At 43.0% G+C, this 24,920-nt stretch overlaps 1 protein-coding gene across 2 annotated transcripts in view; it reads right to left on the minus strand.

Annotated features, from left to right (window-relative positions):
* Nucleotides 1–24,920, minus strand: part of LOC147747316 (cytochrome P450 2J2-like) — a 417,724-nt gene that overhangs the window by 160,685 nt on the left and 232,119 nt on the right. For both annotated transcript variants that reach the window (XM_086953140.1, XM_086953132.1), the window contains one exon: nt 19,831–19,972. In XM_086953140.1, coding sequence (XP_086809266.1) covers nt 19,831–19,972 — 142 coding nt within the window. The remainder of the gene's footprint in view (nt 1–19,830; nt 19,973–24,920) is intronic.

Consider the following 24,920-nt stretch of genomic DNA (forward strand, 5'->3'; position numbering starts at 1 on the left):
CATAGTTAGAACCAAGCTTACCACGACCAACTCGAAGCTTACAAATGCTACAAATGGCTACGTTTTCCATTTTTGGGCAAACACTAAAGAAGTCCCAAACTGGAGACTTGAAATGTCTTTGGGGGCCGGAGGAGGCGGCGATACTGGTGGTGGTGATCCTGCTGCTAATGCCAGATGAAGTGGAGGATGTGGATTGCCGAACTTCAGTACGTTTTGCACTTTCACCACCACGAATTGAGGTCGAGGTGGGTACCTTCTTGCGAGGAAGAAATATGGAAGCGGTAGGTTTTGGTGTACTACTTAACTCCAAATCTAATGATTGTTGTGTTTCCATTTCCATTGCCTCCTCGTCGAGATCATCATCACGCTCAGCAGCTTCTCGGGATAGGGTCAAAATGTCTCTTTGCTGCATGCCCGGTGGGGCTGCAGTGACCTTTGTGATGACTGGCTCGTCGTCATCCTGAGAGGCTTCATCACCAGCAGTATCTGTCACTTCTTGTTGAGCCTCATCACACTCCATAGGTATGAGTTTTTCGACGACCTTCCTTTTACGCTTAGGTACCTTTGTCAGATCATGGTGTGCCTCACCTTCAGACCGCAGTTGTGGTTCCCAAGACGGATCACTTGCATCAGAAGGAGGTGGGCTTGAAGAAGATGTAGACACCCCCCTTGATCTTTTCCTTGCTAGGGATGTGGAAGACAATGAATGATCATCAGGAGGAGTGGCTTCCAATACCTCGGCTTCATTGTCGATTTCCTGATGTGCCCCTACTTCGGGAGGAACAACTATTGTGGGCACTTGTGAACCTCCATGCACCTTTGCTTGCGCATCTCCTTTTGCTGCCTAACCTTCCACATGTACTTGGGCGTGTACTTGCACATGGTGTTGTTGTTGCGGCTGTGGTTGTTCAACACTTGTCAGATGAGTTACAACAACCTGTGTTGATTCAGGGACATTGCTGCTACTTTCTTGCGATGAGCCAACATCACTGGTCAATGGTGATTGGAGAAGTACACTGACTGCCTCTGAAGCACTCAAGGGCTTTGACTTAAGTTGGCGTGGTGGTGGAGGCACTGAACCCAATGGAGCAGGGGTGCTGCTCCCAGCTTGGTCCCCAGCAGATCCTGCTGCTGCAGGCGTACTTTTTTTTTTCTCCCAAAAAACGTGGCGGGTGGCACACCAGCCTCCTTGGTAACTTGCTTCTTCTGCTCCTTACTAGCAACTTTCTTGCTAGAGGAGCTACGGAGACCTTTTTTTGGGGCCATCTTCTTCAGAGCAGGTCAGACAGCAGGCCGCAGTTGCACGAATTGTAGAGTTGTCTGAGGCCAGACGTGACGTCGCGTGACGTTATGCTGCACACACACACCGCTGCAGGACTTCTTCCTGGCACAGGTGGTTCTCTTGAGTCTTGTGCACCTAAAATCAATGGAAGACAGAGGAACATCAGTTCAGTTATACAGCACAAAAAAAATCGAAAAACACTGCAAAATCAGCACAATCCCATTCCATCCATGCCCTCCATGATGTGTAAGTTCAAGACAGCCCACAGAAAGACTAGGCCCATGCTAGACTCAAATACCCTGCCCTGGTGAAAAGGCCACAAGTACAGGCCCAAAAAACGAAAATCACTGAAAAATCAGCACAATCCCAATCCATCCATGCCCTCCATGATGTTTAAGTTCAAGACAGCCCACAGAAAGACTAGGCCCATGCTAGACTCAAATACCCCTGGTGAAAAGGCCACAAGTACAGGCCCAAAAAACGAAAATCACTGAAAAATCAGCACAATCCCAATCCATCCATGCACTCCATGATGTTTAAATTCAAGGCAACCCACAGAAAGACTAGGCCCATGCAAGACTCACTAGCCCTGGGCATAAATAAAGCTTGAAAAGTAGGCAAAATGGTTGCAGGCCTAACAACAAAGCCTGCATTCAAAATGGCCACTTGCCTGCCAGCACATGGCCAGTGCCTGTAGCTGCACTCAAAATGGCCACCAGCCACATGGCCTGTCCCTCCCCATGAACACCCCCAAAAATCGAAAAACACTGCAAAATCAGCACAATCCCAATCCAGCCATGCCCTCCATGATGTTTAAATTCAAGACAACCCACAGAAAGACTAGGCCCATGCAAGACTCACTACCCCTGGGCATAAATAAAGGTTGAAAAGTAGGCAAAATCGTTGCAGGCCTAACAACAAAGCCTGCATTCAAAATGGCCACTTGCCTGCCAGCACATGGCCAGTGCCTGTAGCTGCACTCAAAATGGCCACCAGCCACATGGCCTGTCCCTCCCCATGAACACCCCCAAAAATCGAAAAACACTGCAAAATCAGCACAATCCCATTCCATCCATGCCCTCCGTGATGTTTAAGTTCAAGACAGCCCACAGAAAGACTAGGCCCATGCTAGACTCAAATACCCTGCCCTGGTGAAAAGGCCACAAGTACAGCCCCAAAAAACGAAAATCACTGAAAAATCAGCACAATCCCAATCCATCCATGCCCTCCATGATGTTTAAATTCAAGACAACCTACAGAAAGACTAGGCCCATGCTAGACTCAAATACCCCTGGTGAAAAGGCCACAAGTACAGGCCCAAAAAACGAAAATCACTGAAAAATCAGCACAATCCCAATCCATCCATGCCCTCCATGATGTTTAAATTCAAGACAACCCACAGAAAGACTAGGCCCATGCAAGACTCACTACCCCTGGGCATAAATAAAGGTTGAAAAGTAGGCAAAATGGTTGCAGGCCTAACAACAAAGCCTGCATTCAAAATGGCCACTTGCCTGCCAGCACATGGCCAGTGCCTGTAGCTGCACTCAAAATGGCCTCCAGCCACATGGCCTGTCCCTCCCCATGAACACCCCCAAAAATCGAAAAACACTGCAAAATCAGCACAATCCCATTCCATCCATGCCCTCCATGATGTTTAAGTTCAAGACAGCCCACAGAAAGACTAGGCCCATGTTAGACTCAAATACCCCTGGTGAAAAGGCCACAAGTACAGCCCCAAAAAACGAAAATCACTGAAAAATCAGCACAATCCCAATCCATCCATGCCCTCCATGATGTTTAAATTCAAGACAACCTACAGAAAGACTAGGCCCATGCTAGACTCAAATACCCCTGGTGAAAAGGTCACAAGTGCAGGCCCAAAAAACGAAAATCACTGAAAAATCAGCACAATCCCAATCCATCCATGCCCTCCATGATGTTTAAATTCAAGACAACCCACAGAAAGACTAGGCCCATGCAAGACTCACTACCCCTGGGCATAAATAAAGGTTGAAAAGTAGGCAAAATGGTTGCAGGCCTAACAACAAAGCCTGCATTCAAAATGGCCACTTGCCTGCCAGCACATGGCCAGTGCCTGTAGCTGCACTCAAAATGGCCACCAGCCACATGGCCTGTCCCTCCCCATGAACACCCCCAAAAATCGAAAAACACTGCAAAATCAGCACAATCCTATTCCATCCATGCCCTCCATGATGTTTAAGTTCAAGACAGCCCACAGAAAGACTAGGCCCATGCTAGACTCAAATACCCCTGGTGAAAAGGCCACAAGTACAGCCCCAAAAAACGAAAATCACTGAAAAATCAGCACAATCCCAATCCATCCATGCCCTCCATGATGTTTAAATTCAAGACAACCTACAGAAAGACTAGGCCCATGCTAGACTCAAATACCCCTGGTGAAAAGGCCACAAGTACAGGCCCAAAAAACGAAAATCACTGAAAAATCAGCACAATCCCAATCCATCCATGCCCTCCATGATGTTTAAATTCAAGACAACCCACAGAAAGACTAGGCCCATGCAAGACTCACTACCCCTGGGCATAAATAAAGGTTGAAAAGTAGGCAAAATGGTTGCAGGCCTAACAACAAAGCCTGCATTCAAAATGGCCACTTGCCTGCCAGCACATGGCCAGTGCCTGTAGCTGCACTCAAAATGGCCACCAGCCACATGGCCTGTCCCTCCCCATGAACACCCCCAAAAATCGAAAAACACTGCAAAATCAGCACAATCCCATTCCATCCATGCCCTCCATGATGTTTAAGTTCAAGACAGCCCACAGAAAGACTAGGCCCACGCTAGACTCAAATACCCCTGGTGAAAAGGCCACAAGTACAGCCCCAAAAAACGAAAATCACTGAAAAATCAGCACAATCCCATTCCATCCATGGCCTCCATGATGTTTAAGTTCAAGACAGCCCACAGAAAGACTAGGCCCATGCTAGACTCAAATACCCCTGGTGAAAAGGCCACAAGTACAGCCCCAAAAAACGAAAATCACTGAAAAATCAGCACAATCCCAATCCATCCATGCCCTCCATGATGTTTAAGTTCAGGACAACCCACAGAAAGACTCAGTCCACCCACCACTGAGTACCCCTGGGCAAAAGGCCCCAAAACAGCCCAAAAATCGAAAATTCCAAAATTTTAGTTGCAGCAACTGTAATGCCCCAAACAAACTTACTTGTAAAATTTCTAATCCAACAGTGATCCAAAGAAAGTCAAAAAGGCCTCAAATCCAAAGATCCAGCAGCATCCACAAAAAGTAATCCTTCCAGCTCCAGATCCAAATGAAAAGTGACCAGGAGATGGACAAAGCACTGGGAGGAGCCTGCTGAACAGGAACAGGAAGTTGAAGACTGTGGGGCACTTCCTTCCTCCCACCCCCTCCCCCCCTCCCCAAAATGGACTCCTCGCTAAAAAAGTGCAGGCAAATGTCAACCTAAGGAGTTATTCAGATAAAAATCATCATTTCAAGAAGGTTTATGCTGCTTGCTGGTGGATTTCTTGTGCAGAATTGCAAATTTTATATTTTCGCTTGTGCGAGATTCTTGCTGCTCGCCGCATCTCAAATCTCGCAATTGCGAAGTACCGCGAGACGTGATCTCGCCGTACTCGCGTTGACAAACTATCGCTGGCAAGCCGCGATGACGTAATCGCGCTCGCCAATTCTCGCGGGATCACACAGCAAGATCCAAAATGGCGCAGCACTCACAAACTATTGAGAAAAACAACTCGGCAAACGATGATAAACGCCGTGCGCCGCAAAAATTGTATCACCAACGCCGCGCGCCGCAAAAAAAATCCGCTGCGTGCGAATTTGCGGATTTTGCGGGAAATTTCCCAAAAATCCGCAAAATCCGCGAGCGAAACGGATTTTCCGCCCATGCTTAGTCACACTTATCACGAAAACCCTTGGCAGCTGTGCTTCACCCCAGAATCAAGGCATATACAAGAGCTAGGTATGTGTGGTGTAGGTGTTCTTTATTGTATGCTTGGACGAACAGAAATAAGTCACAGCAAACCCTTGACGCTCTCTTTATTGAGTGCAGATACAGATAATGGTTAGAAGACTGCATACCTGTCGTTATGGTTCTCTGCATTGGGAGCAGCACTACAGCTTTGTTTTTTTACATGTCTGTTCTGAACCAGCGATTAGTATTATTGACTGTAATGACGCATAGAAACAGGCTCAGTGTTTGAGGATATCATTTTGTGCTATGGTACTTGAAGGCCTGCCTGGTGAGACAACCGGAAAACTAAGACTACACATAATGCAAAGTGCTAAATCGCCCTCGGGTTGTGGTAAAAGGTTTACATCTTTCTCTCTTGCACGGTATAAACTCAGCCTGCCTACACACAAGCTACTTCGGGGTAATGACCAGTCAAACAAGCCTCCACAATTTCCTTGAAAAAAAACTTCAGCTGTTAAATCTAAATAATTAAAAATAAAGCAGTTCCCATTACGAGAGTGCCCCTCCCCTTCCGTCTATAATCTGCCCCATTTACAACACCCCAAAGACGTGATATTATGCTTACAGGTGGACAATTTAAAATGCAGTTGTTTCCTTTCAGGCATGAGAAATGAAAGCCACACTGCGCCGAACCCCACCCTAAAGTCATGCAGCACTGGAACCACAGCTTAGCTGACTGCAGAGGTAACCATCTAGGAGCTGCAGATACTTTGTTACAGTGACCCATCCCATCAGCTGAAAGACATCAGAGGCACAGCTGGGGCGGCAGTATCCTAAAGCGCAAATCAATTATTGCCTCCCATTATGGGGCCTCAATCGTATTCGATGAAAAAATGCCCACTAGCCCCAGAAAAGAGATGCAGGCTCTCCAGGGAACAAGGAAACCCCTGAGAATGCAGAGATCCTCCTTGGGAGATGTTCATGAAGTTGAGCTCCCTACGTGTCACCGAGCTTTTCCAATAAAAGTTATAAAACAAGCAACAATGTATGCATTGAAAACTAGCATCTGTATCATGAATAAATGGGTTATTGGCTTTGTGCATGAATCAGTCGGGCACCCAGAACTCAAAACGAGACGGGACCTGAAGGAAAGGGGTAATGGGCCTCGGGGCCTTGAACCCTGATCTGGAGTGGGAGCAGCTCGGACCCGCATATCACAAGACCACGCGCCACAGAAGGCCGGAAGTGTCCCCAGCATGCAGCAGGCTGGGCAGGGCAGGGGTTTGAATGGTTAGGTATGTATAGGAACCTGTTATTGAAGTGTTGGATGTGAAACGTTCATGGAGGAGGCTTTAGAGTTTAGAGCCTTCAGGGGTGGGCAGTGTTTAGGGGTGTGTGGGTGGATGGTAGAGGTTACTGTTAGACCCTTGTTTAGGGTTTTTACCGCATGCGGCGCCGGCGATACTTACTGGGTTGCAGTGTTTCTGGGCTTTGCTTTCTTTCAATAAAGCAGCCTTTTCCGCAAACCCAACGTGCCAAGAGCGGTCCCTTCGTCCCCCTGCAGCAGCTGGCGGTGGCGGAACTGAGAATCCGACACTGCCACTCACACCAAAGGAATGCAGAGACCACAGCGTGACATTTATGATACAATCCCATTAGCGCCGATCCGTGTTTTTACAGTTTCAGAAACATTATCCTGCAGAGACCCGCTTCCTGCAGTGTGATGCATGACAAAACAGCTAGTCAGCAAACAAACTGTCTCCACAGGGGGAGGGAAAGTGAAGTGAAAGAACGCGATGTGCACGTTGTAGGCACGCCGTGAGCGTGCACATCGGCGTGTCCTGCGGCTCGTGCCCAGTGGCGGCGCCTGCGGTCTTCTCTACTGTGCTTGAGGAGTGCTGCGTGGCCCTGGGAGGGGGTCACCAAAGCAACAAAAACAAGTGTCTCTGAGTGCATCTTTCAACCCCTCTGAAAAGTCAAATAACCCCCGTCTCCTCCAGGAGGCAGGATGAGATCTCTCTCTGCTGCCTGAGCAACGTCGGGTATGGAGTCACCTGTCACTATGCCGGCACCCACCATGCCCGGCCCAGCAGCTTCACCACCTTTGCCTCCCTCTCCGCCCCCACTTCTCCCGCCTCCAATGCTGCCTGTTCTCCCTGTGGGACCTCTAGACCAGGAGGACGTTTTGGGGCTCCCTGACTGGGCGCTGCCCACAGCCTTCATGAAAAAGAGACACAGCGAAAAGATCGAGGGCAGCCGAGGACTCGCTCAGAGCTGGAGGATGAAGGACCGGGTGAGTAATTCCAACCCTTAAAGGAAATACACATCCCATTCCTTCTTTAAAACCTAAGGCTGTTGGGGAATTAAGGACTTGGTGATTGACATCCACAGAGAACCCTCTTCACGTTACCCTCTCTGACAACCAACCAATAGCTCCTCCTCCATAGCTGCCAAGGTTTCATGATGTTTGTGATGTGTGACATTTTCATAATTTATGTGAGGTAGCAGAACCTGGAGCTCAATGCATGGCATGGATAGTGAAGTAAAGAGTGTGGGTGTGGTGGGGAAGCTTGGATTCTTGTAAACCCTAATAGCATGGGGTGGCGGGAAATGGAAACAAGAGCCCGGTGAAGTAATGGGGAGGAGGGGTGTGTGTGTCTGCCTGCGTGTGTGTGTGTGTGTGTGCGCGCGCGCGTTTGTGTGTGTGCTTCCGTGAGTGTGAATGTGGAGCAAGAGATGTGCACGGCGCGTCCACACACCAGAATCGCCATGCGTGCCCCGGTCTGTCTCCCTTGAGAGGCAACTCCACGACAATAGGTCTCGAGAGCGAGACCTAAAAATAGAGAAGTAGAAAATGTAAAAAACTGGCTTGTTTTTTTTTACAACTCTGTAGCGTAGCAACTGGGCTTACACACTACTTCAGCAAAGCAATGGGGAAGGAGGGAAACATATCTGAAACAGCTGCTTTTGTGGAAGAAACAGAAAGGGGATGCTTCTTTTCTCTCATGCTTCAAGTGAGAGATAGTTCCTATTTAAGGTTGGAGGCTGTGCTAATAGCTTTATTGCCCCTACATGGAGGATAATAACAGCTATTAATTAAACCCCCTTGATACTCCCTGCCCACTTGCAGCTTATGCTCATACCTGAGGGAAGGGTACCTAACAGCTATTATTGTCCACAGGCCAGATGTGGGCAATAATGCTAAATTAGTAGTTGGAGTTTCCATTATGGAGTATTATACAGTTATAGTCCCATACAGGGAGCATTGTGCAGCTGCCAGTTTCATGCACTTTTGGTGTGCTTTGTCCAGGTGGGTAGCACCTCAGTTCAGCAGCAACTCACCCAGTCTAAGGTGCCAGTCAAAGGTCTGGTGCTCCTCAGTTGCAGCACTGCCTCTTGCATTTGACCGTACATTTCTCCTTTTCAGAAAGAAGGGGAGGAGCCGCCAATTAGTGGAAGTAAGAGTAGCTCTTTAACACTCATCAACTGCTGCTACTGTGGTACAGAAGAGCTGTTGGTCCCTCCTGTAGTGAGTGGAATGGCTTGCAGGCTCCAACCAGCCAGTTTAGGGAAGTAGCTATAAGGGAATTAGCTATATATCTTGATATTTTATTGCAGCCGCGGCCGGTAGTGGGAGTACCGGCTGGGCGGTGACATTGGGAGGGGAAGTGGCAGGGTGGGGGGTAGTAATGTATGGATTACGGACTTTAACAGGTAAGTAAACATAAAAATGAATAAAACGAATTTTGTTGCGCACACTGCACCGCATTTGGTGATGCAGTGCGTGCAACGAAATTCGTTTTATTCATTTTTATGTTTACTTACCTGTTAAAGTCTGTAATCCATACATTACTACCCCCAACTTGCCCCTCCCCCTCCCCACGTCACCGCCCGACCGGTACTCCCACTACCGGCTGCGGCTGTTTTATTGGCTGTTCTCTTTTACTGGGTTTCCTCTGGAAAATAGCAGTTTACTTCAACCGTGACAGTACAGGCTTTTCCTTCATTTCAAGGATAAGAATGTTTATATTTAATGTAAGATTGCACATTTTGCCTTTAAAACACATTTCCTGCTCGGGGCATGGCCTAACACCCAAGTAAGATGGCGGCGTTCAAGTGACTCTGCTTGACACAGCTTTGGAGGACATGCGGCGCAACAGTGGATCTACTGTATAAAAACTCTCAACTTCAGAGTGCATTGCTCAAATAACTGTTAGGCATCTTTTCGGCCCTTTAAACAGAGATGGGGAGAGGCGCACGCCATGCTTCATGTGTTAGCGCGTCTCCTCACCCCAAAGTGCCCGCCATTTTAGGACGAAAGAGAAGTGAGGGAAAGAGAACGTAATACTACAAACAATATTCCCAGGTTTTAGATAGTTTTCATAATTCTTTTTCAATGATCTGGACTAAATGCCGTCACTTGAAAACCTTTCATTACTTTAAAAGTATTTACTACAAAGACTATTCATGCAAAGCTTGGTATGAGGAGGTTCACGCAGCATGTTTTCATGCATTAGCGCATCTGATCTCTTCATAATGCCTGCCATCTGTGACAACTGAGTACTGTGAAGACAAAACTTTGCTCTCCACGGATTCACTTATAGAATTTCAATTACAAAAACATTGGTGTTCAAAATATGCACAAAAATATCGACTCCTACACCGACAGAGGTAAGTACAAAACTATTAAATCAAAAATATAGATGTAAAAAACTATAGATGTAAAAAATATTGATTTAAACATATATATAAAATAAAATAATATATTAGATATATTAAATATTAATATTAATCTTAACAGAATAAATCAAATGTAATATACATTTTAACAAAATATAACAAATACACTTAATTTAAAAAAGATAAACACAGAAACATATTAATGTATACATATATATATTTACTTTAAAATAATTAATAAACTGTTATCTTTAGTTTATTTTAAAACTTTAAAATTATATAAAAATTAAATATATATATCAATAACTTAAAATATAAACAAAAAATTCTATAATACATGAAAACATTAAACTATTAAAAAATATAAACTTACATTTCCCAATACAATAAGTGCAACAGTAGGGAAAGTGTTGGATAGGAAAATAATTACATTTACTAATCCAACTCCAGTGAGTACAACAGTAGGGAAAGTGATGGATAGCAGAGAGGTAAAAATTACTACTACCACTCCATGGAGTGCAACAATAGGGAAAGTGTTGGATAGCTGAGGGGTAAAAATTACTATTCCCAGTCCAGTGAGAGAAACAGTAGTGTAAGTGTTGGATAGCGGAGCGAAAAAAATTACTATTCCCACTCCAAAGAATGCAACAGTAGGGAAAGTGTTGGATAGTGGAGGGGTATAAATTACTATTCCCACTCCAAACAGTACAACAGTAGGGAAAGTGTTGGGTAGCGGAGGGGAAAAAAATACTATTCTCACTCCAGTGAGTGCAACAGTAGGGAAAGTGTTGAATAGCGGAGGGGTAAAAGTGACTATTCCCACTCCAGAGAATGCAACAGTAGGGAAAGGGTTACATAGCAGAGGAGTAAAAATTACTATTGCCACTCCAAAGAGTGCAACAGTAGGGAAAGGGTTGGGTAGGGGAGGGGTAAAAATGACTATTCCCACTCTAAACAGTGCAACAGTAGGGAAAGTGTTGGATAGTGGAGGGATAAAAATTACTATTCTCACTCCAGTGAGACCAACAGTAGGGAAAGTGTTGGATGTCTGAGGTGAAATAATTACCATTCCCACTCTAAAGAGTGCAACATTAGGGAAAGTTTTGGATAGCAAAGGTGTAAAAATTACTATTCCCACTCCAGTGAATGCAACAGTAGAGAAAGTGTTGGATAGCGGAGGGGTAAAAAGTACTATTCCAACTCCAGTGAGAGCAAAAGCAGGGAAAGTGTTGGATAGCGGAGGGGAAAAAATACTATTCCCACTCTAAAGAATGCAACAGAAGAGAAAGTGTTGGAAAGCGGAGGAGTAAAAATTACTATTGCCACTCCAAAGAGTGCAACAGTAGAGAAAGTGTTGGATAGCGGAGGGCTAAAAATTACTATTCCCAGTCCAAACAGTGCAACAGTAGGGTAAGTGTTGGATAGCGGAGGGATCAAAATTACTATTCTCACTCCAGTGAGAGCAACAGTAGGGAAAGTTTTGGATAGCGGAGGGGTAAAAATTACTATCCCCACTCCACTGAATACAACAGTAGTATAACTGTTCGATGGCGGAGGAGTAAAAAAAAATGTTCACACTCCAGTGAATGTAACACTAGGGAAAGTGTTGAATAGCGGAGAGGTAAACATTACTATTCCCACTCCAGTGAGTGCAACATTATAGAAAGTTTTGGATAGCGAGGGGTAAAAATAACTATTCCAAATCCAGTGAGTGCAAAAGTAGGGAAAGTGCTGGATAGTGGAGGGCTACAAATTGCTATTCCCACTCCAGTGAATGCAACACTAGGGAAAATGTTGGATAGCAGAGGGGTAAAAACGACTAATCCCATTCCAGTGAGTGCAACAGTAGAGAAAGTGTTGGATAGCGTAGAGGTAAAAATAACTATTTCCACTCCAGTGAGTGCAACATTAGGGTAAGTGTTAGATAGCGAAGAGGCAAAAATTACTATTCACAATCAAACAGTTAAAACAAAAAATAAAAAAAAATACTAAAAATCATACAAATAAATAATATTTAGAAATGAAAAATCCAATATATTAAACACATAGAAAGAACAATTATTATAATATTAATTACATATAAAAAACGTACAAATAATAAATAATATAAGATAATAAAATAATATTTGTAAAAATATTTTAAACTAGAAAATATTAATGAATTAATACATAAATGTATTTATTGTATTTCCTAACCTATGGCACCACACAATAACACTAAACAATTTATTTCCTTCACAATTAACATAATTAACAATCAATTTAAAAAATAATATTAATGAAAATAAAAGTAAAAAACATGTATTGACTACACACTCTTTAACACTATGATATCCATGACATACACCTAAATTAAACACTAAAATAATAAAACCCAATTAAAACTTATTTTTAAATTAAAAACTATTACTATTAACAACTAATAATAAAGTAATGAAAATGTATTTAATACCCACCCTTTACCCCTTCAAAAGTAAAAACAGACAAAAAAGTTAAACAATTACCCAAAATACATATAAAATAATTAACATTATTCAACGATATATAAATTAACGAACTACAAAATACTTCCCACCCTTTACTCCTATCAATACCAAAACACACACCTAAAATTATTACACATTTACCATAATTAATTACCAATTAATTAATTAAAATTAATTATCATCCAATTATGAATTCATCAATTAAAAATAAATTACTTCCCACCCTTAACACCTATAATCACCAATACACACACCTAAAATTAATTACACAATTACCATAACTCATTACTAATTAATTAATTAAACTTAATTAACAGTCGATTATTAATTCATGGATTAAAAAAAAATTACTTCCCACCCTATTACCCTATAAACCCACAACCAACTACAGAACTAAAAACGCAAAATTCATTAAAAAAATCTACAAAAAATTTAACACATATATTAAAAATACAAACAATTCTTATACAAAAAAAGACAACACATAAATATGAAATATATAACATTGAAAACAAACAATACTTTTAACAACTATATTTTTTCAAACAATATTAAACCCTTTAATATTTTTCAAATCAATTTTACTTGCCTTAAGTCGATATTCTCGACCACGAGAATCTGGCTGTCGATATTTCTGACCCACAATATTTTCAACTCAATATTTGTGCAATTCTATATTTTTGAGTCAATATTCTGTCTCTAACCCTCTCAATGAATACTATTTCAGAACTTCCTACCCATCCTATTACGAGTTAAAAAAATCAGATCTACACATGAAGTGTCCCTTACATCAGTTCAAGAAGAACTCCATATTCTCTCAATTCTTGAAAATGGAAGATACGCATACTCCTTTAAATAGAGGAGATAATTCTTCCTCCAACTCCGCTATCGCTTCTTCGTCACTTGTTGCTGTAAAGCATCATCCAAATGTCTTACAAATTATCCACCATACCTCACAAAATCTCCTCCCACTGTTTAAATGCACATTATTTTAGAGGAGATCCACGCTCTATGCCCCTACATGGAGGAGACGAATGTTAAACTACAAATTCTTAGTGAAAGATGGTCTCAGAAGGAAGAGAGGCTTTTCACAGCTGAACAATGCATTACCTCCTTCACCAAAACGTCTATCAAAGTGACCACCATTTAGACACAAGTTATTATTCTACAGAAGCAGGTTGAGGACCTTGAAAACAGAAATAGGAGGAATAATCTATGTATTTAAAGCTTGCTGTAAGGTACTGAAGGTTCTGATCCTATAATGTTCTTCAAATCCTTCCTTCCTAAATTACTAATCTTATCAGATAAGACTTCACTCAATACTCAAGGTGCACACAGATTAGGACATACATCTACGGTTGCTTCTACTTCTAAAAAGCCAAGAATTATTATTCTTTACTTCCTGGAATATACAGACCTACTTAAAGTCCTCTCTGCAGCAAAAATGATGAAACATATTTCATGGTCAAGAAATGCTTTATACTTCTCACAAAACTATGCCAAAACTACTGTAGATATATGTAAAGACTTTCTTAATGAGACCGGTACTTCTTTCTCCGGGTGCTCGTTTTGGATTATTTCATCCTTGTTCATTCAATGCCACCTATCACAATGAAACAACAACATACAACAACCCTGCCAATTGAAGATCTTTCTTGAGACTTGCAGGGTAGTGAATATGGGGTCTTCAAGATTGTTTAAAACTTGACTTGTTCATGCTAAAGTATTTGTTTATTTGCTAGATAGTTCTAGTCAACCAAATTTCACTTATCCTTGTTGAAATATATATTCTTTTTGATATATTATAATATAGATTATATACACCTACAATGTTAAGTCCTTTCTCTTACAGGTACTGTCTTCGTGTTTATACCTGTGCTTGTTCCTTGTAGCAAGGTCTGCAGTCCTCCTTGTGTCCTCCCCAGTGAAGTTTCGGACATGTCATCTTTTTCAAGTGGTTTCACCTCCCCCAACCATTTTGAAACTTTAGGTATGTTTTTCTCTCTTTACTTTCCCTATGGTATTTCTTCTTCTATATGTTCCAACATGCCCACCTTTTCCTGATTTCTCCCCCATCCCTCTCCTTTTCATTTCCTGACTTCTTTATTTCACATTTATCTCTTTCATTTCTTGCCGCCCTATTATCTGTTCCATTGGTTGTCCCATGGTTCTTGTTTAATCTCCTCTTCTCTGGGTCTGATCTATATTTTAATCTTGTTTCTTCCCCATGTCCTTGACAATTGTTTCTTGGAATGTCAGATTTCTACATTCTCCAATTAAACAACAACGAGTTTTGACTTACTTCTCAAAACTGGGCACACATTGAACTCATACAAGAATATCAATTTACAGAAAGTGAATGCTTACATTTGAAAACAGGATGAGTTAGTGAGATCTTCTTTCCTCCAGGAAATGGTAAAGAAAATGGAGTTCTAGTCTTGTGCCATAAATCACTTCATTTTCATTTAATATCCCTAGAGTTCGATGATGTTGGATGATGGTTATGTATAACACTATTAATTGATACATTTCCAATATCTATCTTTAATATTTATGGTCCCACTGACTGTCAATTTTGGTCTGTTACTCACAAACTTCTGCAAAGTACAAAATATAATTTTATCTTTGCTTATCGATCAAATGGTTGATCAATTCATTTATTGTGATTCCACTTTTCCTTATATTATGAAGAAATCACAAAATATTTTTGATTCATGGGCTGAAACAGAGGAACGTAATTGATTCATGGAGGTTATGCAATCCCACATTGAGAGAACATACATATTTTTCTCCAGTCCATCACGCCCAATCAAGAGTAGATCATATTTTCATCTCACATAATTTAGCTCAACACTTACATTTAGCAGATATAGGCTCCATCTTAATTCCTGATCATGCACTTGTCACTACACAACTAGCGATTCTTCCTAAATCAAACCTGCCAAAAAGTTGGAGATTTTATAGCTCACTTCTATTAGATACATCCTTCGCTTCATTTTTTACCTTCTTTTTCCTGATTATTTCCATTTGAATCAAATAAATAATATTCCTTTTCAAACTATTTAGGATGCTTTCAAGGTCTCTGCTTAAGACTTTATGATTAACTGTGTATCTAGAAAGAGAAATCTTTCTCATACCCAATATGAAGAGGTTTTTGTAACTATTAAAAAGCTAGAACATACCTACTATATCTCGAAATCAAAAAATCTGTTTACAGGAACTTATTATTGATAAGCTTAAATTTAACAAATTATCCAAAGAAAATTATCCAACATATCTGCTCAAATTCAGTGCAAAGTTTTATGAAGGCCAAAATCAACGTGGAAAATTGCTAGCAAATTATCAAAATATTTTGTTTTTAAATTAAATCAGGTTGATTATCAATAATCATCAGACACTACGATGTAAAGACTAAGGGGCCTATTAGGATGGCAGGCGGATCGCCCTCACCAGGCCGGCGGTAGTGACCGCTGGCCAGGCGGTGGCGATCCGCCTGCCATCCACCGAGCAAAGACCCCCGCCATATTATGATGGCTGGGGGGTCTGTGGCAGACGGAAAGACCAACTGCGCCTTTTCCGCCAGTCGAACATGGGTAATATGGTGGCGTGTTTTCAAGACACCGCCATCCATATTACAATCCATGCGGAGATCAGCCTTCCCATGGTGGCGTTGCCCCCATGGAAAGAATACGGTTTTTGCCTGGGGGCCGTAGCGGGCCCCCAGGAATTTGGAGGGTGGGGTGTGCACAAGAGGTACCCCCTTCATTGGAATGGACAAAGTGGCAGGCACTGCGTGGTGCCTGTCAACTTGTGCATGCCAGTGCACGACTTGCATTTCCCGCATTGTGGCAGACGGTGCTGGGAGCACCACCTGCCACAATGTTGGGATTAGGGGACACCACCGCCACCGTGATGGTGGCATCCTAATTGCAGGTGCGGGACCGCCGCAACCCTTGCGGACGGTCCCGCATTCTGTTACGGTGGTGGGCAGACTTTGTCCACCCACTATCGTAATAGGCTCCTTAGACATTTTAAAAGAATTTGTACATTTTTACAAAATATTATATACACCAGAAGATTCTTCATCTGACACTGACATTCTGCACTAGCTTTCTAATATCCACAAATCTTTCAATATTCAACTTGATTTTACATCATTGGAATCATATATTACACAAGCAGAACTTCATGTTGCATTAAACACCCTCAAGAAAGATAAAGGTCCAGCTCCAGATGGATTCACAGTTGAATTCTTCACGCACTTTTCCAATTTACTTCTTTCTAAATTAAACACTACCAACAATAATTCCTTCTCACGGTTACGTAAATCACATAGCTCCTTTTTAGACACCCTTATATATGTGTAATCCCAAAGCATGGGAAAGATCTTTGTTAATTAAAAAGAATAGACCTATCTCACTGGTAAACATTGACTACAACATTTTCTCAAAAACTTTAGCTTCATGATGAGAATCCTTTCTCCTTAAACTTCTAGGTAAGGAACAATCAGGTTTTGTTAAAGGGAGATACATATCTGATAATACTTGTCTATTCCCTGATGTTCTATCAAATTCTTCGCCATTGATGCTGAGAAAGCTTTTAACCAAATCTATTGACCTTTTATTTTTCACACTCTTCAATGGTATGGGCCACACCCTGTTACCTTGAAATCCATTCTTTACTCATCGCCACAAGCTGCCACCCTAACAAAAGGCCTCACCTCTCCATATTTTACTCTCTGTCGAAGTGTCAGACAAGGATGTCGCCTTTCACCTTTTCTTTTTAATTTGGCATTGGAACCTTTCTTCTCTAAAATACAACATGCTGGCGGTGGCGATCCGCCCTACATCCTAATGGCCCCTAAATCGATGGAATTTAAGGCCCCTTAACCGCGAAAAATACTGCTTTCTCAACTCATCCTGTTTTATTGCACAATGACGACTAAAAAAAAAAAAGGAATATAATGAAATATGGTATTTGTTAGGGCGCATAGCTACTCAAGCTAGAATGTCTTTATTAAAATTAAAAGGCTCTAAATCAGAAAGTGGTGCACATTTTCTTGTTTTTTCTAAATATGATGCAACTTTTATATTAAGACAATCTGCCTATTTGAATTTGGACTCCCCAAAATATCAAACATTATGGGTTGTTCTAGAAAAAGATCTCTTATCACCTTTTTCCCTTTAGGAATAGTTGACATTCATGTGCATATCACAATCTCTATCCGCTCCCATTTTGAAATATTCCGGTAAATTATTAGAAACTATATTATCTCCTACTCCTTTTGAACTCCCCACATTTCTTCATTCTACCATTTGGCATAAAAAATCATACACCTAAACAACAAGCCTATATATTGGAAAACCTGAAGGCAAAAGGATTTAATGTGGATCAATCAACTTTTGGATTGGTGTGCCCCTATATCCTTTGGACACGTTCAAACTCAATTTGGACTTCCAACTTCTTTATAACATGAATTTCAAACTCAATATATGTACTTTCCTCAATCTCCCTCACCCCAACTAATCAATTAATTGATCTCTTATTAACAATTCCAAAAGCCTCTACTCTTTCTCCTCAGGTACATTCTACTCTTACTGATAGAGACAAAACGGATACAGAACTGTCATGTGGAAATGATTTGGAAACTACATGGTCCATTTTGGTAAGGACAAAAATTTGGACAAAGCTTAGATGGTCTTCCCGAGCAGCAAAGGCTAAACAAACATTGTTTTATATTTATAATAGACTCTTACTGTCCCCTGTAACGTTACACAAGCTTTACCCAGACCTTACTGATACTTGCTGGTCATGTTCCTCACCACATGCAGATCTAAAACATTTACTCTTCACATGTCCTCTCGTACATGAGTTTTTGTTACAAGTCTACAATCAGATTAACTCTATTTTCCATTCTTTTTTTTTTTTTTTTAAATGGTTTTTATTGATTTTTGTATAAAATCATAGAATACATAAATTTACACTGAGAGAGTTCACCAGAGCCCCCTAACCCTCCCCCCACCCCTTAGTCTGGCAGATTTCTATAGGAAAGGAGAAAATATAAAGAGAAAAAAAAAATATGAAATATATGGATACCACATTATGCATCGTTTAGCCCGTATTTTCCATTCTAAAGTACCTTGCTCTAATGTTAATATTTTCTTAGGAAGTCTGTCTGATGATTGGGACATAGATTTATTTGATTTGCGACTACTGGGTGTACTCTTGCCAGTGGCGTTTCAACAAATAACAAATAATTGGAAGGACCTTACCCAGTTATATTTCCAGACATGGTGGCACGTCATATGCTTTAATTATAGTCTAGATACTGCATTTATGCATCCTATATCACTTGTATTCAAACATTTAGCCCTAAGGTCCCCAGTAACTAACTTTTTAGACATACATGCAAAACCATCTTTTGCTTATCCACCTAAGGAAGAAGAAGTGCTTCAACCTTCCTGAATTTCCATTTTTGTATACTACTGTTGTTCTAAATATTGTCACTCTTTGAATATAATTATCAGTTTACTCCTATTTTATACCATGCACACCCCTTCCCCTCCCCTAAACTGTTTTGTGTTTATTATTCTTAAATGTATTATCATTCTCAACTGTAATGCATTTTTCTATTGTATTTTGCTTCAGTTCCAATAAACTAACTTTAAACTAAAAATTAAAAAAACACACTCCCAACATGCAGGGGAAAGACATCACAATTGCATTTAAACATTGCAGGTTCCTCTAAAGGACTGTCACTGTATGTGATTTAACTTGGTGGGCCCAGCAATGTATAGCGAATGTATATAAAAGTGCTTGATGTTGGGGCAGGTTTGGGTGCGTCTAGAGCATTGGTGGATGATCAAGAAATTGGACTCTCATGGCACTTTGCTGTTTTTTCGCATTTACCTTTCATGCAGTTAGCAGCCAGAAGAAATAATGCAGGCTAGAATATGAACATGCATTATATGTTACAGGTCCAGAGTTTTGGTATCTAGGCTGTCTGTGATCTAATGCACATTGATTTATTTGGTGCTGACAAGGAAAATATGCATAATCCCCTTTTTAACAAACCATTTGCTTGACTATTGATAATATGATAAAAGTTGCAAAAAAAACAAAACTTGAGAAGGCAGATATACAATGCTGTTTGAACAGTTCAATATTCTTTCAGGGAATTTACAGCCCTCTAAATATTTTTCAATGAACATGTCATTATTATTTTTCAATTTCTTCTCTTGAGTTCCCATATTCTGTCTTCTCTAGTGTTTTGAGTTAAAATAAATATATATATAACATTGCTAGTGTGGTAGTGTCTGTTGTAGACAACTCAGAATGTATGCTTACTGCTCTGTAACATATCCAACAAATGTATATCCTTCAAACTTACTGTAAAATACTTGGATAAAATGAGTGATCCATATCTAAATTCTGATTAACATTACCTTGAATTTCTGTGTTTACTGCCATGTACAGAATAGCCCAGCGCAGAGTAGTTGAAGTTGTTTCGGTGCCTGCGAAGAACAGATCCACGGTGCACTGTACCAAATTTTCCTCATCATAATTTGAGCTAGGATCACTCTTAAACTGTTTGGAGAAGATAGTTTGTTTTTAATACCCATAAACTGCTTGGAAAAGATATAATTTTTTATTGCATAAAAGAACAATGCAATGTTCATGCACTGGCGAAACAAATAGGTGTTGACAGTGCAGCACGGCTAAAGAAGAAAAAACGACAAAAGGTGTGACAATACAGTCTTGTCATTTTGAGGCCAGTGTATGCGAGCACCTACAAAATTACGCAGGTCTCTTTTGTTTCTTTACCAATCTGAAATGGATTGGTAAATTAAAAAACATAAATAGCATTAATGCATTTTACTTTTTAATTGTGCAATGGAGAAGTGGGCTGTTGAAGTAGGCAGAAGATGAAGCAAAATGGAGGGCATGGTGAAGCAAAATGTAGGGTGGGGAGAAGCGCATGAGGAAGAACAACAGGCAAAGGAAGAATCACACAGGTGAGAAAGAGTAATATAGGGACCGGAAAGCAATGAAGCACTTGAGTGAGAAAGAGAAATACAAGCAAAGGTGGGGGAGGGAAAGGCAAGAGGGAAAAACAAGAGAACCAGGCGGCAGAGAAGCACACAGGTGACAGAAACACAAGAGGGAGAGGGAAGGACATGATGGAGGCAGCTGGAAAACATATTCATTCACATGGAGTACTTAAGTTATAAATCAGCTGTAAAGAATGCACATACTCCTGTTCTTTACACTTAATGACTCCAAATAATTAGCATATGTAACACTATTCATATCTCGAAATAGTACCCTTTAAGTTTGGTCAAGCTTCCAGGAGCCAAAGGTTATCCTCATGAATCTTCCTAGTCAGTTTGTGTGGGACCTCAGTCAACTTTCTCTACTGTGTCCATCTACTGACTGCGAACTATAAAGCCCACCTCATGAGACAAACACAAGATTCTACACTGCTCTCTATCCCATGGCCATGAAAAAGGTCAGTTGCTCTGATGACCTTTCCTTGCATGCACGTTCCTACTACTTGTCCTTTGCATCATCAGGCTCACGCTGGATGTGAGTAGGTGGCTTGAGCCAGTCTGGACAGCATAAATGTGTGAGAAGATGCCAACTGGTGCATCCAGCTGGTTGTATTCACTCATCACAGGCATTAAGGAAAAAAGGAATGAGGAAACCACTGAAAAACCATAGAAGAGTGATGTGAGGTAAGTGTCGTGTAGCAGGCTGCAAATGCTGCTGGAGGCTGGTGCTAACTGCATTTTGATCTGTATTGGGGTTACAAATGATGATGACGTGGAAGAAGAAGAGGCATTGTACTCGTCACCATAAGCTAGGCTACCACGTGCCATTATATAAACACCACTTCTTACCAATACCACCTCCACTCTGCAAGTAGTTTGAATTCAGTCACATAAAAATAAAATAGTGTGCATCTATAATGACAAATTTGGATCTTACCTGTGACTGAACAATATTCATTTGGACTGGCACAAGAAGTGCATGTGAGGAGCAGAGGTCACTGATGCTTCAAGTTGTGAGAAAATGAGACCTTAGTTTCTTATGTTCCAGAGCAGCACAACAGTCACATTCGTAAGACACAGAAAAGGAGATGTTTCACATATAAAGGGGATGTTTAGTGCAAGCATCAAAAGCATACCGACATGAGCAGCCTCTACATATGAAAAAAACACATAATATAGTGGCACCAAAATCAACAAAGCGCCTGAGTGGCATACCAATGGAGATGCTTTACACACCATAATATAGTGTAAAATCCCTTGCCTATTTTGAGCACATTAATATATTCATACACAAGACCCTAAGGTGTGTAGGTCTGTGCCTCCGGCAAATGCTCACTTGATCTCCTTGTTGAGAAAGAGATGTCTACCCGGATAGAACAGTGGCCAGGAGGTAGAGCACCATTAAATGGTCAGAAACTGAAATCCTGTGGGTTGGTAAATACATAAAATAACTAAGTTGTAACCGGCAACAATCTCACACACTCAGGCAGCATATACCAGAAGTAGGCAGCTCAACCATAGCTGCCACTCAGGCCCCGGGGTGCACCGCTAACAGAGCTGGCCAAGTGCTGCTAATTGTGATTCGGTGGCAGTCATAGCCACCAACGGAGTATCACTCACAGTGCCAATCGCTGGCATGTGCACCTTTCTTGTACCGAAGCCTCAGGCACACCAGCCCCTGATCTGTGCTTCGAGTTAGTCGCGGAAGAATGGAGATTTGGGGAGCTGCTGACCACAGGGAGGTCTGACCCCCGGGTTTTTGGGGAAGTTGTGCAGTCCAGATGACTGAAAATGGGTTTTTGTCATGGTAGCACAGTGGCTGGTACTTAGGGGTCCATTAGGATTGCGGTGAATCCGCATCCTCCGGGCCGGCGGAAGCCACCGCGGGCCCGGAGGATGCGGATTCACCGCTGGGGACCTCCAAAACACCACCAGCCACATTAGGATGCCGGTGTTATCAGCGGTGGACGGCAAGTCCGTCCGCTGCTGATCCGCGGGATGTTGTCTGCAATTTGCTTTTCCGCAGCGGATTTTCCGCTGTGGAAACGCGTGTGTACCTTTGCTTCTGGGGGCCCGTTGTGGGCCCCCAGGGTGTTGGGGGGTGAGGGGTGCACATGGGGGGTACCTATGGTACCCCCCTGCGTATGCATGCACAACACGCGGCAGGCACCGCGCGGTGCCTGCTGCTTTGTGCACGCATATGCAAAGCCTGCAATTTTAACCATGCGGCGGGCGCTGCTTCAAGCAGCACCCGCCGCAAGGTTAAAGATATGGGATGTGACCGCCAGGGTGGCGGTCACATCATAATTTGCATGGAGGGACCGCCGCTGACCCTGCCCCTGCGGACGGTCCCTCCGCCTCGGGGCCATCATAATCGGGCCCTTAGTTAGGAGCTTATTGTCGACTCAGTAAAGGCTTTTGTTCAGGTTTGGCCAGGAGGGGGTAAACGTTGTAGTTTAGTATAAGTAAGTGTAGAACTTTACGTGTGCAGCATCTCACTCATCTCTGACCTACCGGATGGCAACTGTGTCAGGTGATGAGAAGGTGGCCCAGCAATGCACCTCCTGGCAGAGGCCGGGTGGCTAAATTTGTTGAAACAAGAGGCCCAGCACAGTGGGTGTCGGCCACATTTTGAGGCCGCCGGTGGTGTGGCTGCTGCAGTCATGGCCTGCGCTTCTGAGCACAGGCCGCAGGTCACAGGCTACGGAACAATGGCAGGAGAGTGGGAAGGGCTGATTTTGTACTAGGAGAGTATCCCCGGGCAGCCGAAGGGGAACAGATGAGTCTGTCCTAGCGGTAAACCAAGTGCATCTGCAGGCTCGGCCATGCCCAGGCGCTGGGTCCGTGATGCTCAGAAAGGGAGGAGCATCAGCTGCAAGACCTCCCAGAGGGATATAGAGGCCTTGCAGGGTCAAAATGATGTTGGACAGTGCACGGCCTCCCGTAGTAGTGAGAGGGAGGCCTCACTGAATAGAAAAAGTGAGGGCCGCCATCGATGGAAATGTGGCCTCGCATAGAGAGAGAGAGAAGGAGGGTAGGGCTATGGGGGGTTTACAGATAGAGCACGAGGCACAGGGCAGGCTGCAGGAAGGAGGAAGGGGGTTGGAGGACAGAATTAAGGAGCTTCACAGGAGCAGGCTACAGGAACAGCCCTGGCCTGCGGTTGATTTTAGGGAAGTTTACAAACAGTGGATGGCAGTGGGGGCAGGTGCAGCAGGGGAGGACCAACAAGTACAGGGCCAAGATCAAGTGGAGGGAAAAGTGAAGGATATTGAATTGGGCAAGGTCTCATGGCTGGAGAGGGCCCTGGCGGGGCCAGGGTCAACCTGTGAAAGGAACTTGTGGAGGGTCCAGCTGGGGCCCCTGGGAAGCCTAATGAGAGCAAAAGGGGAGGCTGGGGAGGGGTGAGGACAAGCCCCATCAGGCAGAGGTACTGGAGAGCTTAGCATGGAGTGATGGGGAGGAGTGGGGGGCTTATAGAAGGGAGGTCCAGATCTGGAAGTGCCGGCAGCTTTGGTCGGTGAAGCCACCAGGCAGGGCAGAAGGGGGAAGAGAAGCGGCCGCAAGATTGGGCCTCAGTGGTCGCAGGCGGCGGGTCAGTAGACCACCTTGGCTATCGGGCTCTAGCTGGGTGAGGAAGGAGGCTGGGGAGTCCACATTTAATGGGTATACAGAACCCAGTATACCGGATCCCGTTTCTCTTTAATGGGTCAGACCACTACGTGCAGCTCAGCTGCACCAAGGAGAAGAGACAGCGCGGCCCATAGCTGGAACTTGACGTTGGACTTCAAGATCACGGGCACAAGCGGGTACAGCACAACCCCGGATGTGCAGCAGGTGGCAAGGCGAGACAAATCTTGGCTGCAGCGAATGTTGCCAAAGCAGCGGGCACTGACCTGGGCACCAGATAAGAAGCTGAAATATAAGATTAAAACCACTAACCCTGGTCATGCATGGACAAGTAGCACCAGTCCAGCAGGGAGGCCAGCAAGCTAATGTCTTTGTCGGGGTCGAGGCTGGGGAGCCTCTGAACAGTGTGGAGGCCAACTTAAAAATGGGGTCTGTGGGGGTAGAAGTTGGTGAGCTTCACAATAGCAGGGCTGCCTGCTTAAGGAAAGGACGCTACATGTGGGACACTGGAGCTGGGACAGAGGACTACCCGGTACGCACAGACTAAGAGGGGTCCCTACAGAAGAAGCCAGAAGGGGGATAAACGCATACTGATGGGTTGGTAGGACAGGAGGGAGTGCAGTCGGGCAGGACTCAGGAGACAAGAAGAAGAGAAAGGAACTGAATTTCAAAAAGCTAGAGTACATGGCGACATCCAAACTGTTGGGAGCCTATCTTATGCAGTCGATCAAAGAGAAGATATGGAAAAGGCAGTATGTTGAGATTTTGAAACTCTTACATAGGTAATTCAGATCCAAAGAGGGCTCTAAGGAGGAGGAGTTGGAATTGTCCAAGAGGCCGAGGGTGCCATTGAC

The sequence above is a fragment of the Lissotriton vulgaris genome, chromosome 1_1 (assembly GCF_964263255.1).
Source record: "Lissotriton vulgaris chromosome 1_1, aLisVul1.2, whole genome shotgun sequence".
NCBI lineage: Eukaryota > Metazoa > Chordata > Amphibia > Caudata > Salamandridae > Lissotriton > Lissotriton vulgaris.